The 18,741-nt window shown below is 50.0% G+C and overlaps 1 protein-coding gene across 14 annotated transcripts in view; it reads right to left on the minus strand.

The window, feature by feature from the left end:
- LOC135103402 (ephrin type-A receptor 4-A-like) overlaps positions 1 to 14,283 on the minus strand; it is a 49,515-nt gene extending 35,232 nt beyond the window's left edge. For 10 of the 14 annotated variants that reach the window (XM_064009572.1, XM_064009571.1, XM_064009570.1 and 7 more), the window contains exons 1-3: positions 14,061 to 14,283; positions 12,441 to 12,676; positions 10,358 to 10,592 (exon numbers count right to left, since the gene is read on the minus strand). In XM_064009572.1, the coding sequence (XP_063865642.1) occupies positions 10,358 to 10,592; positions 12,441 to 12,676; positions 14,061 to 14,124 (535 nt within the window). In that variant the 5' untranslated portion in view covers positions 14,125 to 14,283. The remainder of the gene's footprint in view (positions 1 to 10,357; positions 10,593 to 12,440; positions 12,677 to 14,060) is intronic. The other 4 variants (XM_064009580.1, XM_064009576.1, XM_064009578.1 and 1 more) reach the window with 1 other exon arrangement.
- Between the last annotated feature and the right edge of the window lie 4,458 nt (positions 14,284 to 18,741).

The raw sequence follows: 18,741 nt of genomic DNA on the forward strand, positions 1-18,741 counted from the left end.
AGAGAGAGAGAGAGAGAGAGAGAGAGAGAGAGAGAGAGAGAGAGAGAGAGAGAGAGAGAGAGAGACGAAACACATTTAAGATACACAAAAGACCCTAAAGGAACAAGAGAAACTACCAGACTACCACACCCACCACCACCACCACCACCACCACCACCTGGCAGCCTTTACAAACAAGAGACAATTAAATATAGTGTTGCCTCTTTCCGCATTTTATGTCCCTGTAATATCACTACACTATACACCACTTTATCACTTCCCAGGGCTGTACTTTATACCTTTCCCCTCCTTCAGGTATTAATTGTTGTTTATAATCGCCGGGTGTGTCACTAATACACTGGAGGGAGGGAGGCAGAGAGGGAGGGAGGGTGGGAAGGATCTGGTCTGTCCCTTAATCCTTTTGCTACCTATCTTTTTATTCTTTTTTAGTCCCAAGGTATCGTGCGTGGCTTGATAATTGCACAAAGAGAGGATTTATGTGTCTGAATTTACACTCATCGAGGCAAACGAGGCCAAGCGACGAGGGAAGGAGGAGGGGGGAAGAAGGGGAAGATTTACAGAGGAAAAGAGCCCGCTAGATGCCGCTCAGTGAGATGATGAAAGTAGGAAAGCGTCTGAAAAACTGCTACGATTTAGGGCCAGGAGGTGAGGTGCATGCGAAGGCCACCACTGCTCGGACTCAGACGGCAGTATATAACGATAATTGTGACCATCGCCGCCCTGTACTGAGAGAGAGAGGGAGAGGAGAGGAGAGGAGGTGGTGGTGGTGGCGGTGGCATGTGGCTGAGTGAATACGTGGAAGGTGTAAATGTATATAGAGAGATAAATAGGTAGGTATTTTGATAGAGATTGACAGATAGAAAGATAGACATTTTACTAACCACAACACAGAGAAGACAGCACAACTCCAACAACTAGTAAGGCTCACCACCCTGACGGACATGTGGACTCCAGTGGTAAGATGCAATACAAATACGAGTAGAAGCAGACGATCAGGAGAAACGCTGCATCCGTCACGGTCTCAGATCATTACCTTGAGAGCATTGAAGTCACTGCACTCCTATTCCTCCACTCCTTCCACCTCGTCTCTTCCTTCATCTGTCACTCCTTCCTAGAGCATTCACAGAAGCTACCTACATACTTCCCCAACCTTATACACTTAGAAACTTAACAGGGAGCATTCAAATAAACAATCTTATCTCCCTTGATGCTGCAAATCTAAACACCATCATGATAAATCTACGGAAAGAGAGTTAGGGAGTTATAGAACGCCACGCCATCAAGCCACAAAGACAGGTCCTCCCATCACGCCTCAGTGGCAGCGAGAATCAGGCCACAGGAACCCGGAGGCGATGCAAAGGGAGGCATCGTGGCCGCAGGAGTGTTCAATTGTGTTTCTGAAGGCGCTGGTGTTCCTCTCCCGACCGGTGATAAATTGTGAGCGAGAGCGAGAGCGAGAGCGAGAGAGAGAGAGAGAGAGAGAGAGAGAGAGAGAGAGAGAGAGAGAGAGAGAGAGATTAACCAACTAACCAGCCAAGGAAAGAAAAGCTACACGAGAGAAAACAATATAAAAAAAAGTCTTCATAAATCTAGCTGATAAGTTTTAATGGCGGGGCTGCGGAGAGAGGCAGAGACAGCTACTTGGGGGGGCAGGTCAGGAGGAGGAGGAGGAGGAGGAGGAGTATGGGGAGACGTATAACCCATCTTTCCTCTCCTCCTCCTCCTCCTCCTCCTCCCTATCTCATCCACTATCACTATCTCGAAACAGCTTCCACATCCATCATCAGCTCCCTGTGATTAATTTATCGACACCTGAGTCCATTTTCTTATCCATCTGAAGGCTTTGAGTGAGGGGGAAGGATGGGAAGGGGGAGGAAGGGGGTGGATGAGGGAGAAGTGGAAGAAGAGGAGGAGCGGTAGGAGTAACGGATGAGAAATGAGTAGTAAAAAAGATGAGAAATAAAAGAAGTTAATAGGAAGCAGTAGTGAAAGAAGAGGAAGAGGATAAAGAGGAAGAGGAGAGGAAGATGTAAAGCAGCAGAAATAAATGGATAAAACTGCAGGCAAAATTAAGCAGTATTAATGAAAGAAAAGGAAGAAAGAATAGGAGGAGGAGGAAGAGGAAGATGTAAGGAGTAATAAATGAATAAAACTGTAGACGTAAATAGAAAAAAAATCAACAAAAGTCATGCGAAGAGACGAAAGAGGAGGAAGAGCAGCAACAGCAGTAGGAGGAGGAGGAGGAGGAGGGAGGAGGTTAACTCTTCTTCAGGTAGCATATTAAAATCAGAGGAAACACAAGCTCCTCAAATTAAGGTGAGGGACAGCAGGTGATACAACATAAACAAACCACAACAAGGAACTCGGAACATGAAGAGCTACTGGAACCCATTAAACACCCGGCATTGTGCGTGCAGGAAGAGGAGGAGGAGGAGGAGGAGGAGGAGGAGGAGGAGGAGGAGGAGGAGGACTAAACAAAGAAAAAATAAACTTAAGACATAAAAATTGTGAGGGCAGGTAAAGAATTAAGAAAAAAAAACAGAGAAAGAAGGAGAGAGGAGGAAAGATGAAACAGAGAAGAAAGAATAGAAAAAAGAGAAAAATAGGACCAGACATTAAAAAAAATAAGACTAAAAATGCAGAATGGAGGAAATGCATAAGAGAAATAGCAAGAGGAGGAGTAGGAGGAGGAGGAGGAAGAATAAAGTAGTAGTGCAATGGTCAGGAAGGCAAGAGGGGCGGGGAGAGGGAGAAAGAGAGCAGAGGAGGACAAGGAGCAGGGAATAGCACTTCTGACAACGAGCCACTGGACAGGAGCATCTGAATTCCGGGCAGGGCGAGGCGTGTAGGTGTAGTACCCGTGTCGCTGGCTGGCTGACATTTGTATGCGGGTGTCCAGACTCCTCCCGCAGCCATCCCTCACCGCGACCATCAACACACTCTTCATCATACTCGCTCCCCCCCCCGGCGTCCTGGCTCCTCCTCCTTCACCTCACCACCACCACCATCACCTCCACTACCACCTTCACCGCCTCCGCCATCACTAAAGCGGTTATTGCCTGGAGTTTTGTGATATTTTCTCGTCTTGCTCCTTCGTCCTTCTGTCTCCTCCTTTCCAAGCTAACAGTACGACAGACGGTTTTCTCTCTTTCTTTTTCTCTCTTTTCTTTTTATTGCTATCGAGGCCTCTTGATTTTTTTTAGTTGTCACAGTCTTCTGATATTTTTCTCGTTCTCTTGCTCCTCCATCCTTCTCCCGTCAGTCTACCTCCCTAGCCAAACGACAAAAACAACTTTCTTTCTGTCTTTTTATTGCCATTGAGGCCACACCGGCTGGCGACATCACAGGCATTTTATTACTCTCATCGCCATACTGCCGCCGCTACTCAACACACATTTCCCTGCTCCTCTATTACTGCTCTGCTAAAACCGCTCTCATTGCCAACGTTTCTACCAGTTTATCGTGGCCGCCCTAACGCCTCCAGCTGCATCTTTACCACGCCATTACTTGTCTCCAGTCACCCGTTGCGTTGCCTAAGTCCCCGTCAGCCTCTCTTAACACAATACTACCTTACACAACCTCTCTCCTCACCCGCCCTCCTTCCCTCCCTCTCCCCCACTACACATCAGATGCATCACCTCATCATCATCACCATCACCATCACCAAGCCTATCGCTAGCCACGTCTCTCCTTTTATCACCTCCACCTCTCCCAGTCGTACCTGTCCCCGCGTCTCGTAAACATGACACGCGCGCGGGTGGGTTCAAAAATACATTGAGTGCTTATAAACATACACGGTTGGTCCTTATGGGCTTCCGCATGGTAAGTATTGGGAGCGTGCGGTGTCTCAGTGGGAATATAAGGGGGTATAAATGGTGGTGGTGGTGGTGGGAGGTGATGTTTTTGTACTAGCATTTGTTTTTTAGCAGTTTATCATTGTGGTGGTGAGGTAATTGATGGTGTGGTGTTGTGGTGGTGACAAAATAAAACTGAATTATGCCTCGACGGATGAAAGGAGGCAGAAAAAAGATCGAAAAAAGGGAGTGGGTACAGAGAATAGGATCAAAGAGCATTGGGAAAAATTGTAATGACATGTGTGCTTGCTGGGTGTGTTGGTGTGTGTTGTGTGGCGAACCGTATGCCTCATTTTACATGTAGAAAAAACAATATGAAATAGAATAAGATGGAAATAATAAACTGCATTCATAATAAAAAGAAAAAGGGAGGAATTTGTGTGTTCTTTAGTATGAAATGATACTTAATGGATAAACAAATATATAGATAAATAAGTAAATAAATAAGTAGACAGCCAGATACGGATACAGATGGATAGGTGGATAAACAAACAAACAAATAAATAAATAAATAAATAAATAAATAGACAATCTCTATACAAGATACGCAGGTGAGTTTAGAATTTTATCTTATACTCTCGCATCTAAAAATCAAGTAAATCATCACTTCTCATTTTTCTTTTTCCTTCCCGCATCAAGACTTTTCCCGCCAACATGCACTGACTCGCGAAAAAGGAAAAAAAAAAAAAACAATAAAAAAGATCAAGGCACAGAACCTGAACACCATTTCTTTCTCAAATTTTTCTTACGATCATGAATTCATATTACCGATACCAGCACATTTTTCACAATTTCATTCCATTTCCCTCAGATGCAGCGACTTAAACAATGCAAGACTTTCCCGTAACTTATTTCCTTGAATAATGGTATGTGAGTGTTACGGTGACGCTAGTGGTGGTGGCGGCGGTGATGGCGAGAAGTGATACGGGGCATAACGAGGAGGGAAGCATGGCAGTGACGGCGGCGGTGTGTGCGGGCAATGAGGATGGACGCGCAGTGATGGCAGGGAAGGAAGGAGGAGAGAAGAGAGGAGGGAGAGGGAGAGGGGCTACCCGTCATCCCATATTCTACGCCGTCGCTCGCTGCGCCGCGATACCATCTGTCCGGCCATAATGCTGTATCATAAAAATCAAGGACAAGGTTAAGGAGAGGGAGGGAGAGGAGAGAGACGAGGGAGAGGAGAGAGAAGAGGGAGAGGAGAGGAGGGAGCGAGCCAGTCTCCGCTACCGCCACCGCCACCGCCGCCGCAATGCCCCCCCCCCCCCAATCCCCGCCATTAATCTCCGCCTCTGGACGGGCCACGCACCTGCAAGTCGCCCGGGTCGTTTAAGTCGTTCATGCATTCTCACGTCCCTAGTTCTTGAGGCAGTCCTTCAGTTTCTCTCCCTCCTCCATCCTTCTCCATTCTTAAGACCACATTTATTTCCTTCTGCCCCTGCCCTCCCTTCATCTCCTCCTCCTACCGGCCAGCCTTCCACATTCCACCTCCTTCCACTCGTCTGACCCGCGAACTCATAACAATAAGCGAAATGAGAGGCATCAAGGGTCGGCTCGGAGCTTCATTGCGGCCATCGAGTGAATCTATTGGTTCATTTCTATTTCCCAGTGAAGGCAGTGAGTGAGGGTGGGGGTGTTCGACCTCCCCAGCACAAGAGTCACGGGAGGGGCGGGGCGAAGCGGGGAGGGGTGTGGCAGGGTTGGGCAGGGGCGTGGCAAGGCGTTTAAGCAGCGGGGTGTCAGTCATGATCACTCAAGTTGTGGGTGCTTAAGAGAGAGTAGCGAGAGATGATACGCTGGAGTTGTGTGTTTGAGTGTTGAGGAAGCGATGGTAATGTTGTTTCTTTTAATAATGTATTTTGGTTGATATGAAGTTTTAATCCCCCACCTCCCTCTCTCTCTCATTTACATTTATCTCCTCTTATATTCTTCTCTTTCTCCTTCTTTTATACAGTTATTCCAGTCATCAATCTATTATTTTTTTGTCCTATACACGCGTATATTCTCTCTCTCTCTCTCTCTCTCTCTCTCTCTCTCTCTCTCTCTCTCTCTCTCTCTCTCTCTCTCTCTCTCTCTCTCTCTCTCTCACGTTAACAAAAATAAAGCGCCCCAGACGGACATGCAAGCGGTCGTGTAACCATAATTTTTGAGAACCGTATAAAAAGAATAATGCAGCTGCGCCGGTCCAGGAACACGGACACTGAATATTTACTTTTCTTACGTAGACACACCATCATCGCGCGGGGGAGGGAGGCAGGGTAGGAGGAAGGGAGGCAGGGACAAGACTTCACGCCGCTGCCCCGCCTCTCGTAAAAAAACCCAATAGACACTGGCACCCCTTAAGAGCATGACCTCCTCCCCCTGGGGCCGCCGAGGTCACGTCCGCGGCGCATCCACAGGAATTGAAAGTTTGGTCATATTTAACTTTATCCCGGTAAGACCCAGCGACGGAGGACTGGGACGCGGACGGGAAGCAGCGGCGGCTTTTAAAGGAATCCCATCCCCTTGAATTTGCAACTTTGGGAAAGGAAATTGAAGGGGGAAAAAGTAACAACATTCTGGACTTTCAAAACAAGCGAGGGTCACGGGGTTGTCTTCGCAGGAGGCCCTTCCCCGTGTACATATTCCCGCCAACCCTTTGTAGCTGCCGGCATGCGAGGAAGACCCGGCCCTGCAAGTCACAGCAAACCCCCCCGCATACCCCCCTCCAGCTCCCTCCCCACCCAATCCCCAGGTGAAGATGGATCAGCAGAAGAGGGATGCGGTGTTGGGGGAGGTAGGGATGGTAGGGGAGGCGGAAAGGCACGCCAGATGAGGGACGGAACAGCCACGACACAAACAGCCTCCCGGCCCACTGTCTCGTCGCACCGGGGAACCTCGCGCACGCAACTCACGCCGCCCGCAGGTGAAGGTCGCTGGTGGTGGTGGTGGTGGTGGTTTTGCCAGTAGAACAGACCTTCAGACAGTAGATTAGGGGAAACTAATAACCATATTTTGAGACACTTCTGCACCCACCTTCACTATATTCAAAGGGTTACATGGAGTTGGTCACACAGATTTTTAAGAATGTTTTAATGGCTCCAGAGACAGATGAACGAGATTTCTACATTATTAAGAGGAGATACATTCTTGAGAACCCGGTTAAATCATCTCTATGGCCTTTGAAAATAGTCGTGGTGAGAGAGCAAAGCGTTTCTGAATACGGTGCTCAGTGTGAAGGGCCTGGCACACAGTAAGCAGGGGGAGCAGGCGGGGGAGTCAGCAGGTGGGTGAGGTGTGCGCGGGCAGACAACGCAGCAGGGGGGGCCGCGGGAGGGACGCGGAGAGGCACGAACCTCCACGTTGCGATTTAACGCCTGGCTCCTCTTAATTATTTACGTCCTCTTTATGCAAATGGCCCACAGGAGAAATAAGACGAGCAGCTCCCACAATTCCGCCCTCTCTCGCCCGCAGCACGCCCACTCCCACCCCTCTCGTCACTCCTGCACCACCCACACACCCCGAGTACCACCTGTCTGGCCGCTGCTCCTTCCTTCCTTCCCTCGCCAACACGGTCCCTACAACTCTATTCACTGCTTTATGACTTCACGTCGCAGAGAAAATAATGGCAGATTAACAGAATGAGAAGAGAGAGAGAGGAAAAAAGAAAAAGCTTGGTAGAATTATACTAATCAAGAAATGAAGCAACCGCTGGCGCACAAAAAGGAGGAAAAATATATATAGACAGGTAATGATCGAGGCAGAGAGAGATTCCTCATTAGTGTAAGCTCCGGGACGTACAGGTAATTTCCTCTGCCGCACTACCTGCCTGTGTTTGTTTTCTGGCGGTGCGAGAGAATGAGAGAGAAAGAGAGAAACACAGAGAGAGAGAGAGAGAGAAAAAGAGAGAGAGAGAAAAACACATATTTCCTTCTGCTGCTTCTTTTACGTTTGTTTCTTATCACGATTTGCTTCCTCCTCTTCCTGTTTCTCTTTCTTGTGCTACCTTCCAACTTAAGCCTTTTAGTTTAAGTCTTTAGCTACTCTATGTCTATTTATGTTCAAATGAATCTTCCCTCACTTCTTTTTACGCTTCTCTCTCATTACGATTCGCGTCCTTGTCTCCTCCTCTTCCCGTCTCTCCTTCCTGTGCTACCCACCAACTTGTGTCTCTTAATGGCAGCTTCTAATTCACTTCTTCATGTATCTATAATCTCCTACTTCTTTTACGCTTCTTATAATGATTCGCTTCCTCCTCCTCCTCCTACTCCTCTCGTTTCTCTCCCTGTGCTACCTTCCAACTTACGTCTTTTAATTTCAGCTTTTAATTCGCCCATTCGTGTATTTATAAGCTTTTTTTTTTTTTTTTTCCTCGGTGTGTTTCATCCGTATTCTGCTCAGCGTCGCCTCCCTGCAGCCACGCTCGACCCTTCCTTTATCTCCCCGCCTTCCCGCGCTACTGAACTGGTCGCCCCGAAAGGCAAGATTATTAATTTAACACCAGCGGGCTAAAGGGCCCCTCAGCCACATTGATTACAGGTTTATTAATTTTCTCTTATCTAGTATCTATCCCTCTCGTAACTTACCTTTGCAAACATTTACATGTCTTTATTTTTATCCATCTATCGCCCGCCTCGCCACGACTTCTTAACTGCCGCCCAATTACAAGGATCAAGTTTGTTTTTAGTCGTATAAATATCAGCATTAGAATGTGGCTTTGGCTCAGGCTGATCATAAACAAACAAGACTGACTACTGAGTCTTTTTTTTTGTTCCGCCTGACTCGCCGGGACAGAATCACTTGAATTACCTTGACCTTGGATCCTCAGACGTGACCTCTGACCTGGCATCTCTTAAATTCTTGCACTTTTATGGTCGCCCCGCGCTATTCCGTCACCTCGCCGGGAGGTCAAGTCGAGGTCGTGCCTGCGGATCACAATTCAATGTTGATATCAAGCAAATGTTGGCTGACCTCCGACCTGATGTAATTTGCGACCGCATGAAGTGATTAAAAGTGATAATTTGATAGTCTATTGTGCCCCGCGCGGCCACGCCACTAGGCCCAATTTGGAAAGTCTCGTCGATGTGCAACGGGTGAGTGAGCGTGCGTGCGCAGCGCGCTGGTGTACCCCGCACCGCAGGGTACGCCAGGCCCGCCAAGGTTCCGCTGCTCCCTATTAAGCGGAGTTTGTTTACTTTGCGCGGCCACTAAGACCGTTATCGCCTGCACCGCCGCACCGTGCCTGGCCGGCCACTGGCTGCCCCAGTGTACCTCTCTGGCAAGCAACACCAGTCATTAATGACCCGCGTACCGGCCCTCTGGCGGGGCCGCCGGCGGGGCGAGCAACAAGCAAGCGTCCCAGACACAGCGGTGGCCTCGACGAGGACCGCCGCGGCCGCTGCCGGCATCCGGGTTTGTGGCCGTGTTGTCTGTTTGTTTTGTGTTGTTTCGGCCTCAGATGCACAGATGACGTGTCCACAGAAAGCCCAGCGCAGGGGGCGGGGAGGCAGGCGGAGCGTGAGAGTGGCGGCGGAGCCCAAGCCGCGGCCAGGCGCGGGGCACGGGAGGGCAGGGCACCAGCTATTGTTATGGTAATCGTCTCCACTCCGCCAGGCCCGCTCCCCGCACACCTTCCTTCTCTCCCTCTCTCTCTCTCCTTCCATGGAGACGAGCGGGGGTCCCTCACTACGAGTATTCTCTCACTCTCCTATGCCTCTGCGTGTGTGCGGGACGAAGAATGGACAACAGGAGAGTCGCGGACTAGGAAGTCATGCCATGGTGGTGGTGGTGGTGGTGCAGGCGGAGGCCGTCCCCAGTGATCCACCTTCCCCCCCCTTGCGCCCCCACCACCTACTCTGACCTTCAGGTTCTGTACGTCTTCTGCAAAGCCAGTCTGCCTCCCTTCCTCCCTCCACCTCCCTATCCTCCCCGAAACAAGTAGCAAACCCAACATTTTTCTCATTTTACCTCCGCACCAAACTCGCCCCCATAAACTGCACAGCCTCACCCTGCACCATCCACGCCGCTGACCTCTACCCTACTACCCGTGTTTGCCTGCCCGCTCCCCGTTGCGAAGCGCTGTTTCCCCGCCATCCATCCCTCGCCGCAAAGGGCTGAGCGTGCCGGTCATTAACACACCAAAGAATATATTTCACTTATGATCGCCCGACAAAATTAATGATGAACAATGACCCGCGGAGACTCCTCAGTAATACCGACGGCCGCTATTTTGTTCCCGGAGCCGTTGGGGGACTGAAATAACCTGAGAACTTTTATATGAGGCGGTGCTGCGGGACGTAACTCAATGCTGCGGCGTGGCGCGGACCAAGTGGCCGTGATATAGATCGGCGCCTTGTATTCCCCCTTCGATCAGGGAAGTAATAATGTAGTACGTTAACACAACACCGCCAGGCAGTGCGCCACGCCGCAGAAACTTGACACACGATAATTCAACGCCGCCACAACACCGGTACTGGACGCGGGACTAGGGGCGCACCAGGATGCGGCACGAGGCAATGGGTACTCACCGTCGCAGGTCTGCTTCTCGGTGTCTGCCTGGTAGCCGGGCAGGCAGGCGCAGCCCCCGTTGAGGAGTGACCACTGGCCGTCACCGGTGCACAGGAAGGACGGGGGGGACTCCTCGCGGGCGTGAGCGACACACGTGCCCGTCGCCTGCTCGATGCTCGTCACCTCAGCTCCAGTGGGCGTGGTCAGGAAGTGGGTGAAGGCCTTGGTGATCTCAGGGCAGGTAATGTAGTACACCTGGGGACATAGGAGAGAATGACTGCAGCGAACCACTCCACACACTGCGTGTTCATGTCGCACAGCAATCACGGCGGGTAATGCTCTGCCGTGTTGAGTTATTCTTCCACTGGTTTGTCTTTTAAAGCTGCCGTGTTATTTAGAAAGTCGAGAAAATATATGCATATGTGTAGGAAAATGAATTTTCAGTGTGTTGCAATTTCTGCAAGACTCTGGCTGCACGAAGGCGGCAAGCCCTCCAGGGACTCCGCGTAGCATAAATTGAAATAGAAAAGAGACTGTTTCATCGATCAGAGGAAGGTTCCCGCCAAAATGAGGACTGATAAGAGACACGCACCACCATATTTTACGCCTTACTTGCCTCCCTCCCTCCCGCTGCCTGTTCCCTGCAGTCCTCCCACCTACTACTCCAGGCTTCTCCCCTGTTTCTCTCCCCCTGCAACGCTCCTACCTATTCCCTACCTCCCACTCCTGTTTCCCTCTCACTTCCCACTCCACGCCTCTTTCCCGCTTTCTCAACCTATCCCTCCTGCATGCCAGTCCCTGAGTCCCTCCTTTTTGCCACCCCCACCCGAGGCCAGGCGGCGCCGCTGACCACTCCAGCGGCCGCGTCTCCCTCGCCACCGCCTGATTATCTATGTCTAATACGTCACACTCTCTCCCGTAATTAATAGTGAAGATTGGCTATAATTAGTGATTATTAACTTATCACATAACTTGCTGGAAGAACAATAAATGAGGAAGACGGACGGCGGCGCGGCAATGAAAAAAAGAGAAGAGGAAAATGCTGGGTAAATCAATGACACGAGTTTAATAATAATGATAATGAACCTTTGAGCCGCGGCGGGGCGGTGGTGGGGGGCGTGGGAGGGGGCGTGGGGGCAGGGTAGAGGTAGGGTGGGGGAGTGGGGGCAGGGTGTGAGTACAGGGTGGGGGGCGGGACAGGGCAGGGCAGGGCAGGTCGTCCCAACACCTACACTTACCAGGGGCGGCCACAGAACCAATTGACTTGCACGGAGAATTTCTGACAGTGAAATGCAACGAGTCGCTGGCGCGGGGGAGGGAGCGAGTTAGGGAGGAGAGGAGGAGAAGAGAGGGATGAAGTAAGGAATAGAAAGAGAGGGAGGGAGAGGAGAGAGGAAGGGAAAAGGTCAAGCAGGAGACAAAATAAGGGTCCACCACAGCCTGCAGGTTCTGTTACCCGCACCGTCGAGCTCCCCTCCTAGCGTCCCCTGAGCCCTGACAGCAAGACGCCCGCACCCCAAGCAAATCAAGGGCCTAAGCTCCCCCACCCACCCTCACTCCACGCTCCCTCCCCCCCACCACGCACCCTCACCACGCCCCCAGTCTGTACTTCCTAACTTTGATGAAGAATAAGGAAGTAAGACCCTTAACTTTCACGGCAGGGTAAAATTAGTCTCTGATCTGATAAAAACCCCCTCTGGCGTGAAGAAAAGCCACTCCTCACTCGTAAGAAACCCATCCTTTCCTTACACCACGCAAAGAAGTGATGTGATGGGATTAACACAAAATTCTTTCATGGCGTCACTAAAACAAAAATCTTTCAGGACGCCACAACTAAAGGTCATATGGCGCCTTATTATAAAACTGTTTAAAGATGCTATTACAGTGTTAAAATTAGGTGTACTTCAAATTTAAAAGAATAGAAATAAAAAAAACTACAAATTTAAAAGAATTAAAAAAGATAAAAACTACAAAAACCACAAATTTAAAAAGAATTCAAAGATAAAAAAAACACACCCTCCATTACAAACTGAAAAGAATAATAATAATAATAATAATAAAAAAAATACGAGTAAATCATATAGCGAAGATCCAAGAACGTACCTTTATAGCGAGGAGGGAGATGCACGCCCCTTGGTCTCTGAAGGCGAAGTACACGCCCTTCTTGGTGACGGGGATGGAGCGCACCTCGGCGTTGATGATGATGTCAGCGGAGTTGGTAAAGCGGCCTTCGTCAGCGGCGATGCGGTCGATCAGCTTGTAGCTCTCGGGTTCCCAGAAGGGAGGCTCTTTGGTGGCAGCGTCGAACTCGTAGTACAGTAGCGAGAACGTCTCCTTGCCTGGTGGGGGAGGGAAGGTGTGAGAGGGGTTGAGAGAGGGTGAGAGGGTGCTTTGGTGGAGGGGGAAAGTGTGAAAGTGTTCTTAGGGAGGGTGTGTTCGTGAGGGTGGGGGTACATGGGAAGGAAAGTGTGTGTGTGTGGTTATATTAATGGAGGGTGTGTGTATGAGTATGTTGTTGTAGAGTGTGTGTGTGTGTGTGCGTGTGGATACTTGTAAAGGGAGTGTCAGGTTATACTTGTGTAGTTGGGGGAGTGTATGTACGGATGTTTACTTGTGCAGGGTGTGTGTTAGAGAGGGAGAGATTACTCGATCTTGTGGAGGCAGTGATGGAACCCTTTATACCAGGTTAGGTGAAGAATATCCTCAGTGGAAGTGATCGGGTAGTCTTGGTCTGTGTTTATCGTGCCTCAGTCTAGCAACAAGTCATTACAAACTCCACAACTTGAAATTAGAGAACAGAGAGAGGAGGACTTCGAAACTCCCCGACCTAAATCAATTAAAAACGATAAATAAAAGACAAGAAGTGGAAGTTAAATGAAGCTTTCGGGGTCAAGCATAAACAGGTGAGCTCAGCGGTAAACAATTAACTCCTCAATGAAGGTAATTTCCACAAGTATTCTGGAATGTGTCCGGGATGTGACACGCTGTTCGGGGCGGTAAAGGTCGGCATTCGGGGTGCGGGGACCAGCGTGACGGCCGCCCCTCAATAATTCAGCCCCAGCGGTCACACTTAAACACGAAATTACACTTGATTTTCACGTAACACAGGAATTTCGCGAGTCCCACAAAAAAAGTACCACAATTCGGCCTGATGTTGAGGTCCCGCTGGAATAAAAGACTCAAACGCAGCTCTGAAATTAGACTCCATTTAAACCTAACACGAGAATTTAGTAATCCACACGCGAAAGTAAAATTAGGCTCGACTTTTCACGGAAGAATGGAATCATAAAAAAGAGAAAGAGAGAGAGAGAGAAAAAAAAAAAATACTATATTCTCTCTAGCTTCCTTCATGATAACGCAAAAGAAAAATCAACATAAATAACAGCAAATGGAGTCTCTTACTTAGGATAATAGAACAAAAACTATCCTCTCTCTCTCTCTCTCTCTCTCTCTCTCTCTCTCTCTCTCTCTCTCTCTCTCTCTCTCTCTCTCTCTGATTTTTTCTTTTATCATTATTATGTCCTCCTTGTCTTTCTTTTGTCCTTGATTTTTACACTATTTATTTTCTTCAACTGCATTACCTTAGTTATTCAATATTATGTACCTTTTACTCTCTCTCTCTCTCTCTCTCTCTCTCTCTCTCTCTCTCTCTCTCTCTCTCTCTCTCTCTCTCTCTCTCTCTCTCTCTCTCACACACACACAGGCCATCAGCGCCACACTTACAAGAGAGGGCGGTGCCGGGGAAGAGGGAGCAGTCACGCATGGAGAACTGCACCTCGATGTACATGCGGTTAGCGGAGCCTCGCTCGATGAAGGGCGTCCACAGCCAGTTGTTGACGTTGTTGTAGGCCACGTCACACACCACGTACGACCGCCAGTTGATGCCATTCTCGAACTGCGTAAAGCTCTCCTCCACCCACTGGAAAGAAAGGGGAGAGATTTGTTAGCGTCATTCAAATAAGACTGATATTTCTTTTTTTTTTTAGGTTTTCTTCTCCAGCCATGAAAAGAGAGATGAAAAATTAGTGTCATTCAAATAAGACTGGTGGTGATACGTTGGGAATCCTTAAACTATTACTAGAATCATGAAATAAAGGCTTTGAAATGAAAATCTTGATAACTTCTACCACTGATTACTACTACTACTATTACTACTACTACTACTACTACTACTACTACTATAAGAATACAACTCCACTGGCGTCATAACATATCCGTACACAAGGAGGGATGAAAGGGGATGTAAAATGATTGATGTCTGGGTGAATGTATGACTTAATAATGAAAGAAATCCTTAAGTTTATAAATTAAGAGAATGAGATTGTTTTAAAAAGTACGTTAAGTGAGGAGATTTTCCGAGTGACAACACACACACACATACGCACAAAGACGGACAGATACACAGACATGAGCCAGCTGATCCCTGAGCCCTCCGCCACCCCTCAGTCGTCGCAGCGTCACCAAAACACCACAAACAAGCGAATAACGAAGTCAATTACTGAAATCCTCAATCAACACTTAGCTTTTGTGGCGGTAAGACAACCCTTCCTCGCTACCACCATCACCGCCACCGCCTCCACCACCACCACCACCTCAAAGGATCTCCAAAGTGCCAACAAGTGCCAGCTCGTTAGTGCCATAATGGGGGTCTTTTATTATACGCTCCGTGGGTGTGGTTCTCCTGGTTCTCGTGGTTCTTATGGTTCTCCCTGACACCTCTCCCCTCCCTGCTCCCCTCCAGGCCCTTATCATCCTCTTAACACCCTCTACACACACCCTGACGACCCGTTCGCACCCCTCACTCCTCGCCCAGCCGCGTAAACATGGACGCCGTGCGTTGTGTTTTGTGTTGGGATTACAATCATTATCTCCATTCCGCGCCGCTGGTAATACGCCCCGCTGCCCTCACGCCCCCGCCACACACGCCCTTGGTGCCGCTATCATCGCCCCTTTATGTCATCCAAAGGGAAGATTTCATTACTCTCTCTCTCTCTCTCTCTCTCTCTCTCTCTCTCTCTCTCTCTCTCTCTCTCTCTCTCTCTCTCTCTCTCTCTCCTCAGCTCCACGCCCCATTCTTGCCTCCTCGTCACAGCGCCAATACCCATAACAACCAAATTCCTTGGATGCCTTACGGCCGCCGCCCCTCCATCATCGCGCCGCCGCTGCCGCCACCCCCATCGCCACTTTCTGCTGCACCACCACACGTCGCCGCGCCCCGCCGCCTCCTCATCACCGTGGAGGCCGCGGCGGCGTATGGACGCAGCTCATTGGGGCGTAAAAGTGTCCCCTGGTCAGCGCCCGTAAAAAGATAAACTGCGTCATTATATCCTTCACTGCTCTCCTCCTGTGTGGGGCGGGAAGAGGCGGCGGCGGGAAGAAAGTCAAGCGTGTGTGTGTGTGTGTGTGTGTGTGTGTGTGTGTGTGTGTGTGTGTGTGTGTTTATATATATATATATATATATATATATATATATATATATATATATATATATATATATATATATATATATATATATATATATATATATACGAGTATATCAGTGGCCATTAGGCTGGCGAGCTTTTGGGTGGTCTGAGCAAGGGTGAATGCAGTTCGGGTGGAGGACGGAGGGTGGAGGGCGACGGGTGGAGGCGCGGCCCCTCAGTCCCCGGGGCGGGCACAGCAGGGCGAGTTCGGGCAGTAAAAGATAAGGGAATATCGGGGTGCGGCCTCCTGTCTGTATCCTGCGCGGCTTACGGTTCCTCGTCTCGCGAGAAAGTCAGTGGAGGTTGGAGGAACCCGAGGAAGAGGAACACCAGCGGGGCAGGGCGGGGCGGGGCGGGGCGGGCCGGGCCGGGCGGGTGGAGAGGTCCCTCGTATGTGCTGGGCGGGCTGAGGCTCCCAGTGGTGAGGCTCGTCTTGTTTAATACAGAGCCACATCCTGGCCGGGCAAGGTCGTCCCGGTGAGTATGGTGCCACAGGTTAGATACGAGGCCATATCTTCCTAATTAGAAGGTACGTCTTGCTAAATAAGAGGTCACCTACAGCTTAATAAAAGGCCACATCTAACAGGCGTGAGGCACGAGGGCAAGTGTAGTGGGGCGCAGAATATATATGTATAAAAAAATAATATGGTGGTGCAGGGAGCGGGAGCAGCGAGCCGGGCCGGGGAGGGAATTACAAGAACCTGCAACAGAAAACGGCGTGAGGGTGACAAAAACAGAGGGAGGGGCGAGGCGTCCTCCTGTGGAACTGGAGCGGCGGCTGGCGACCCCGGGTGGTCTGAACGCCGCCCACCCACCGCGCTGGCCGACACCCACCCACCCACTCACCCACCACCGCCCACCGCACCCCCGCCATTACGCCCAACACACACCACCATCACGACCAATATCCTTACTGCGCAGTCAACACAACAATCTGCATTACCAATAACAATATTCTTGCAGGTTCCACCACTATACTATCATCACCACCACAACCTTCACCACCACCACCACCACCACCACCACCACCACCGCCGCCGCCGCCGCCGCCAGACCCAGTTTTGATAGTGGGTCGGCGAGATAATGGCGGAGGGAGGCTGCTGTATCTTGCCGGTGCTGTCTATCGGTCTCCGGAGTGCAGCGGTGCATCCAAAACACACCCTCCCACCACCACCCCGAGCCTGACTTCGTGTGTGTGTGTGTGTGTGTGTGTGTGTGTGTGTGTGTGTGTGTGTGTGTGATCTCTATGGAATGGAAAGTAGAGGGACAGAGGAAACAAAGAGAATGAAGCGGAGGAGGAATAACACGGGAGAGAGAGAGAGAGAGAGAGAGAGAGAGAGAGAGAGAGAGAGAGAGAGAGAGAGAGAGAGAGAGAGAGAGAGAGAGAGAGAGAGAGAGAGAGAGGAACAAGAAAATAAGCGCTAAAACGGAGAAAGAGAGAAAAAGATGGAAACAAGAAAATTATAACCAAGACAAGAATTGAAGAGAATTAAATGATGAGAGAAAACTATGTAAGGATCATAAAATAAACCGCTTAAAAACAACAAAAACAAAAAAAAACAACAACAAAAGGAGCGGCCTTCACTTAACGTCAAAAACAAAACACAACACATGTAGGAAGAAGATTTAAAGCTTAGGGCGTTATCGCAAACAGCAGCATTAAGAAACACACGCCCACGCCTCCCTCCCGCCCCACCCACGCCCTCGACCTCCCTTCTGCTGTGACTCCCTGGCCTTGAACACGCGCGCACACACACACACACACACACACACACACACACAATACACATATCCTTTACCCTTCTTCCCCGCCTTCAGGAATTTACTGCAAAAACTTCCAACCACATCTTCATTTCTATACAAAACGTCACTTCTAAACATCACAGGGGCAAAGCAACACAACACACACAAGAGAACACCACAGCAACACACGGGCAGGGCACCACAGCAACACACAGGCAGGGCACCACAGCAACACACGTAGAAGAGAACAACACGGGAATACACGGAGACTACTATACATTTCAGCACCAGTGAAGGTCAAGACAAGTGGGCGGGCAGGCAGGCAGGCAGGCAGGCAGGAGGAGGTCACGAGGCGAGGCCAAGAGGAGGAGCCGTGAGTCTTGGTACGGGAGCCATTCATCAGGACTCCCCTCCGAGCGACAACCACGGAGCAGCACGTGAGGGAAATACACGCCGCCGCGCCGCCGAAGGAGACAAAGAGGAGCGGAGGGCATCTGGTGTGCCACGCGGCAGAGTCTAACTGACAGAACAAAAGCCGTCGATCTTTTAAGTTTTATCGCCGTCGTTATTAATACTATAGTTTTATCACAAATTATTGGGGTCACTTGTATCTTCAACTCTCTTCCTTATATATCCTGTAGCGCGGTTCTACTACAAGGCACAGGTCACTCCCTGATGAGGCCAGTGACCGCAGCCCGCACCCCTCCCGCTCGCCCTCCTCCACAGCCGCGGCGTGGGTCGGTGTCCGGCAGAGGCAGTGGCAGCTTGTTCAGATTTCAGAGGTCGAGGCACTGCGGAGATTCATCGATACATATTGTCCTCTGTGTGTGTGTGTGTGTGTGTGTGTGTGTGTGTGTGTGTGTGTGTGTGTGTGTGTGCAGTCGAACAAGCTGGAGGGTGCTTGAGTGGCTCGTCTGAATGTTAAGGCCAAACGCAAGATCCTCACTGCCTGGAGTCCTCCCTCAGGCCACGTCCCACATCCATCCCACGCTTCCCTAACGCTGACAAATCGCTTATTTGAAATTTACGAGCGAATAAGACCTCAACCGCTGACCTCCAGCAGCACAACTTGGCAGGGTCGCGGGAACCCGAGGCGACGTCATCCCCTGAAGGTCCCTTTGGTGCTGCAGGGGCGGGGCGGGGCGGGGCGGGATGGACTGAGGGATGACAGGAGGCAGGACAGCACCTTCAGGCAG

This window comes from Scylla paramamosain, chromosome 9, assembly GCF_035594125.1.
Source record: "Scylla paramamosain isolate STU-SP2022 chromosome 9, ASM3559412v1, whole genome shotgun sequence".
Classification (NCBI taxonomy): domain Eukaryota; kingdom Metazoa; phylum Arthropoda; class Malacostraca; order Decapoda; family Portunidae; genus Scylla; species Scylla paramamosain.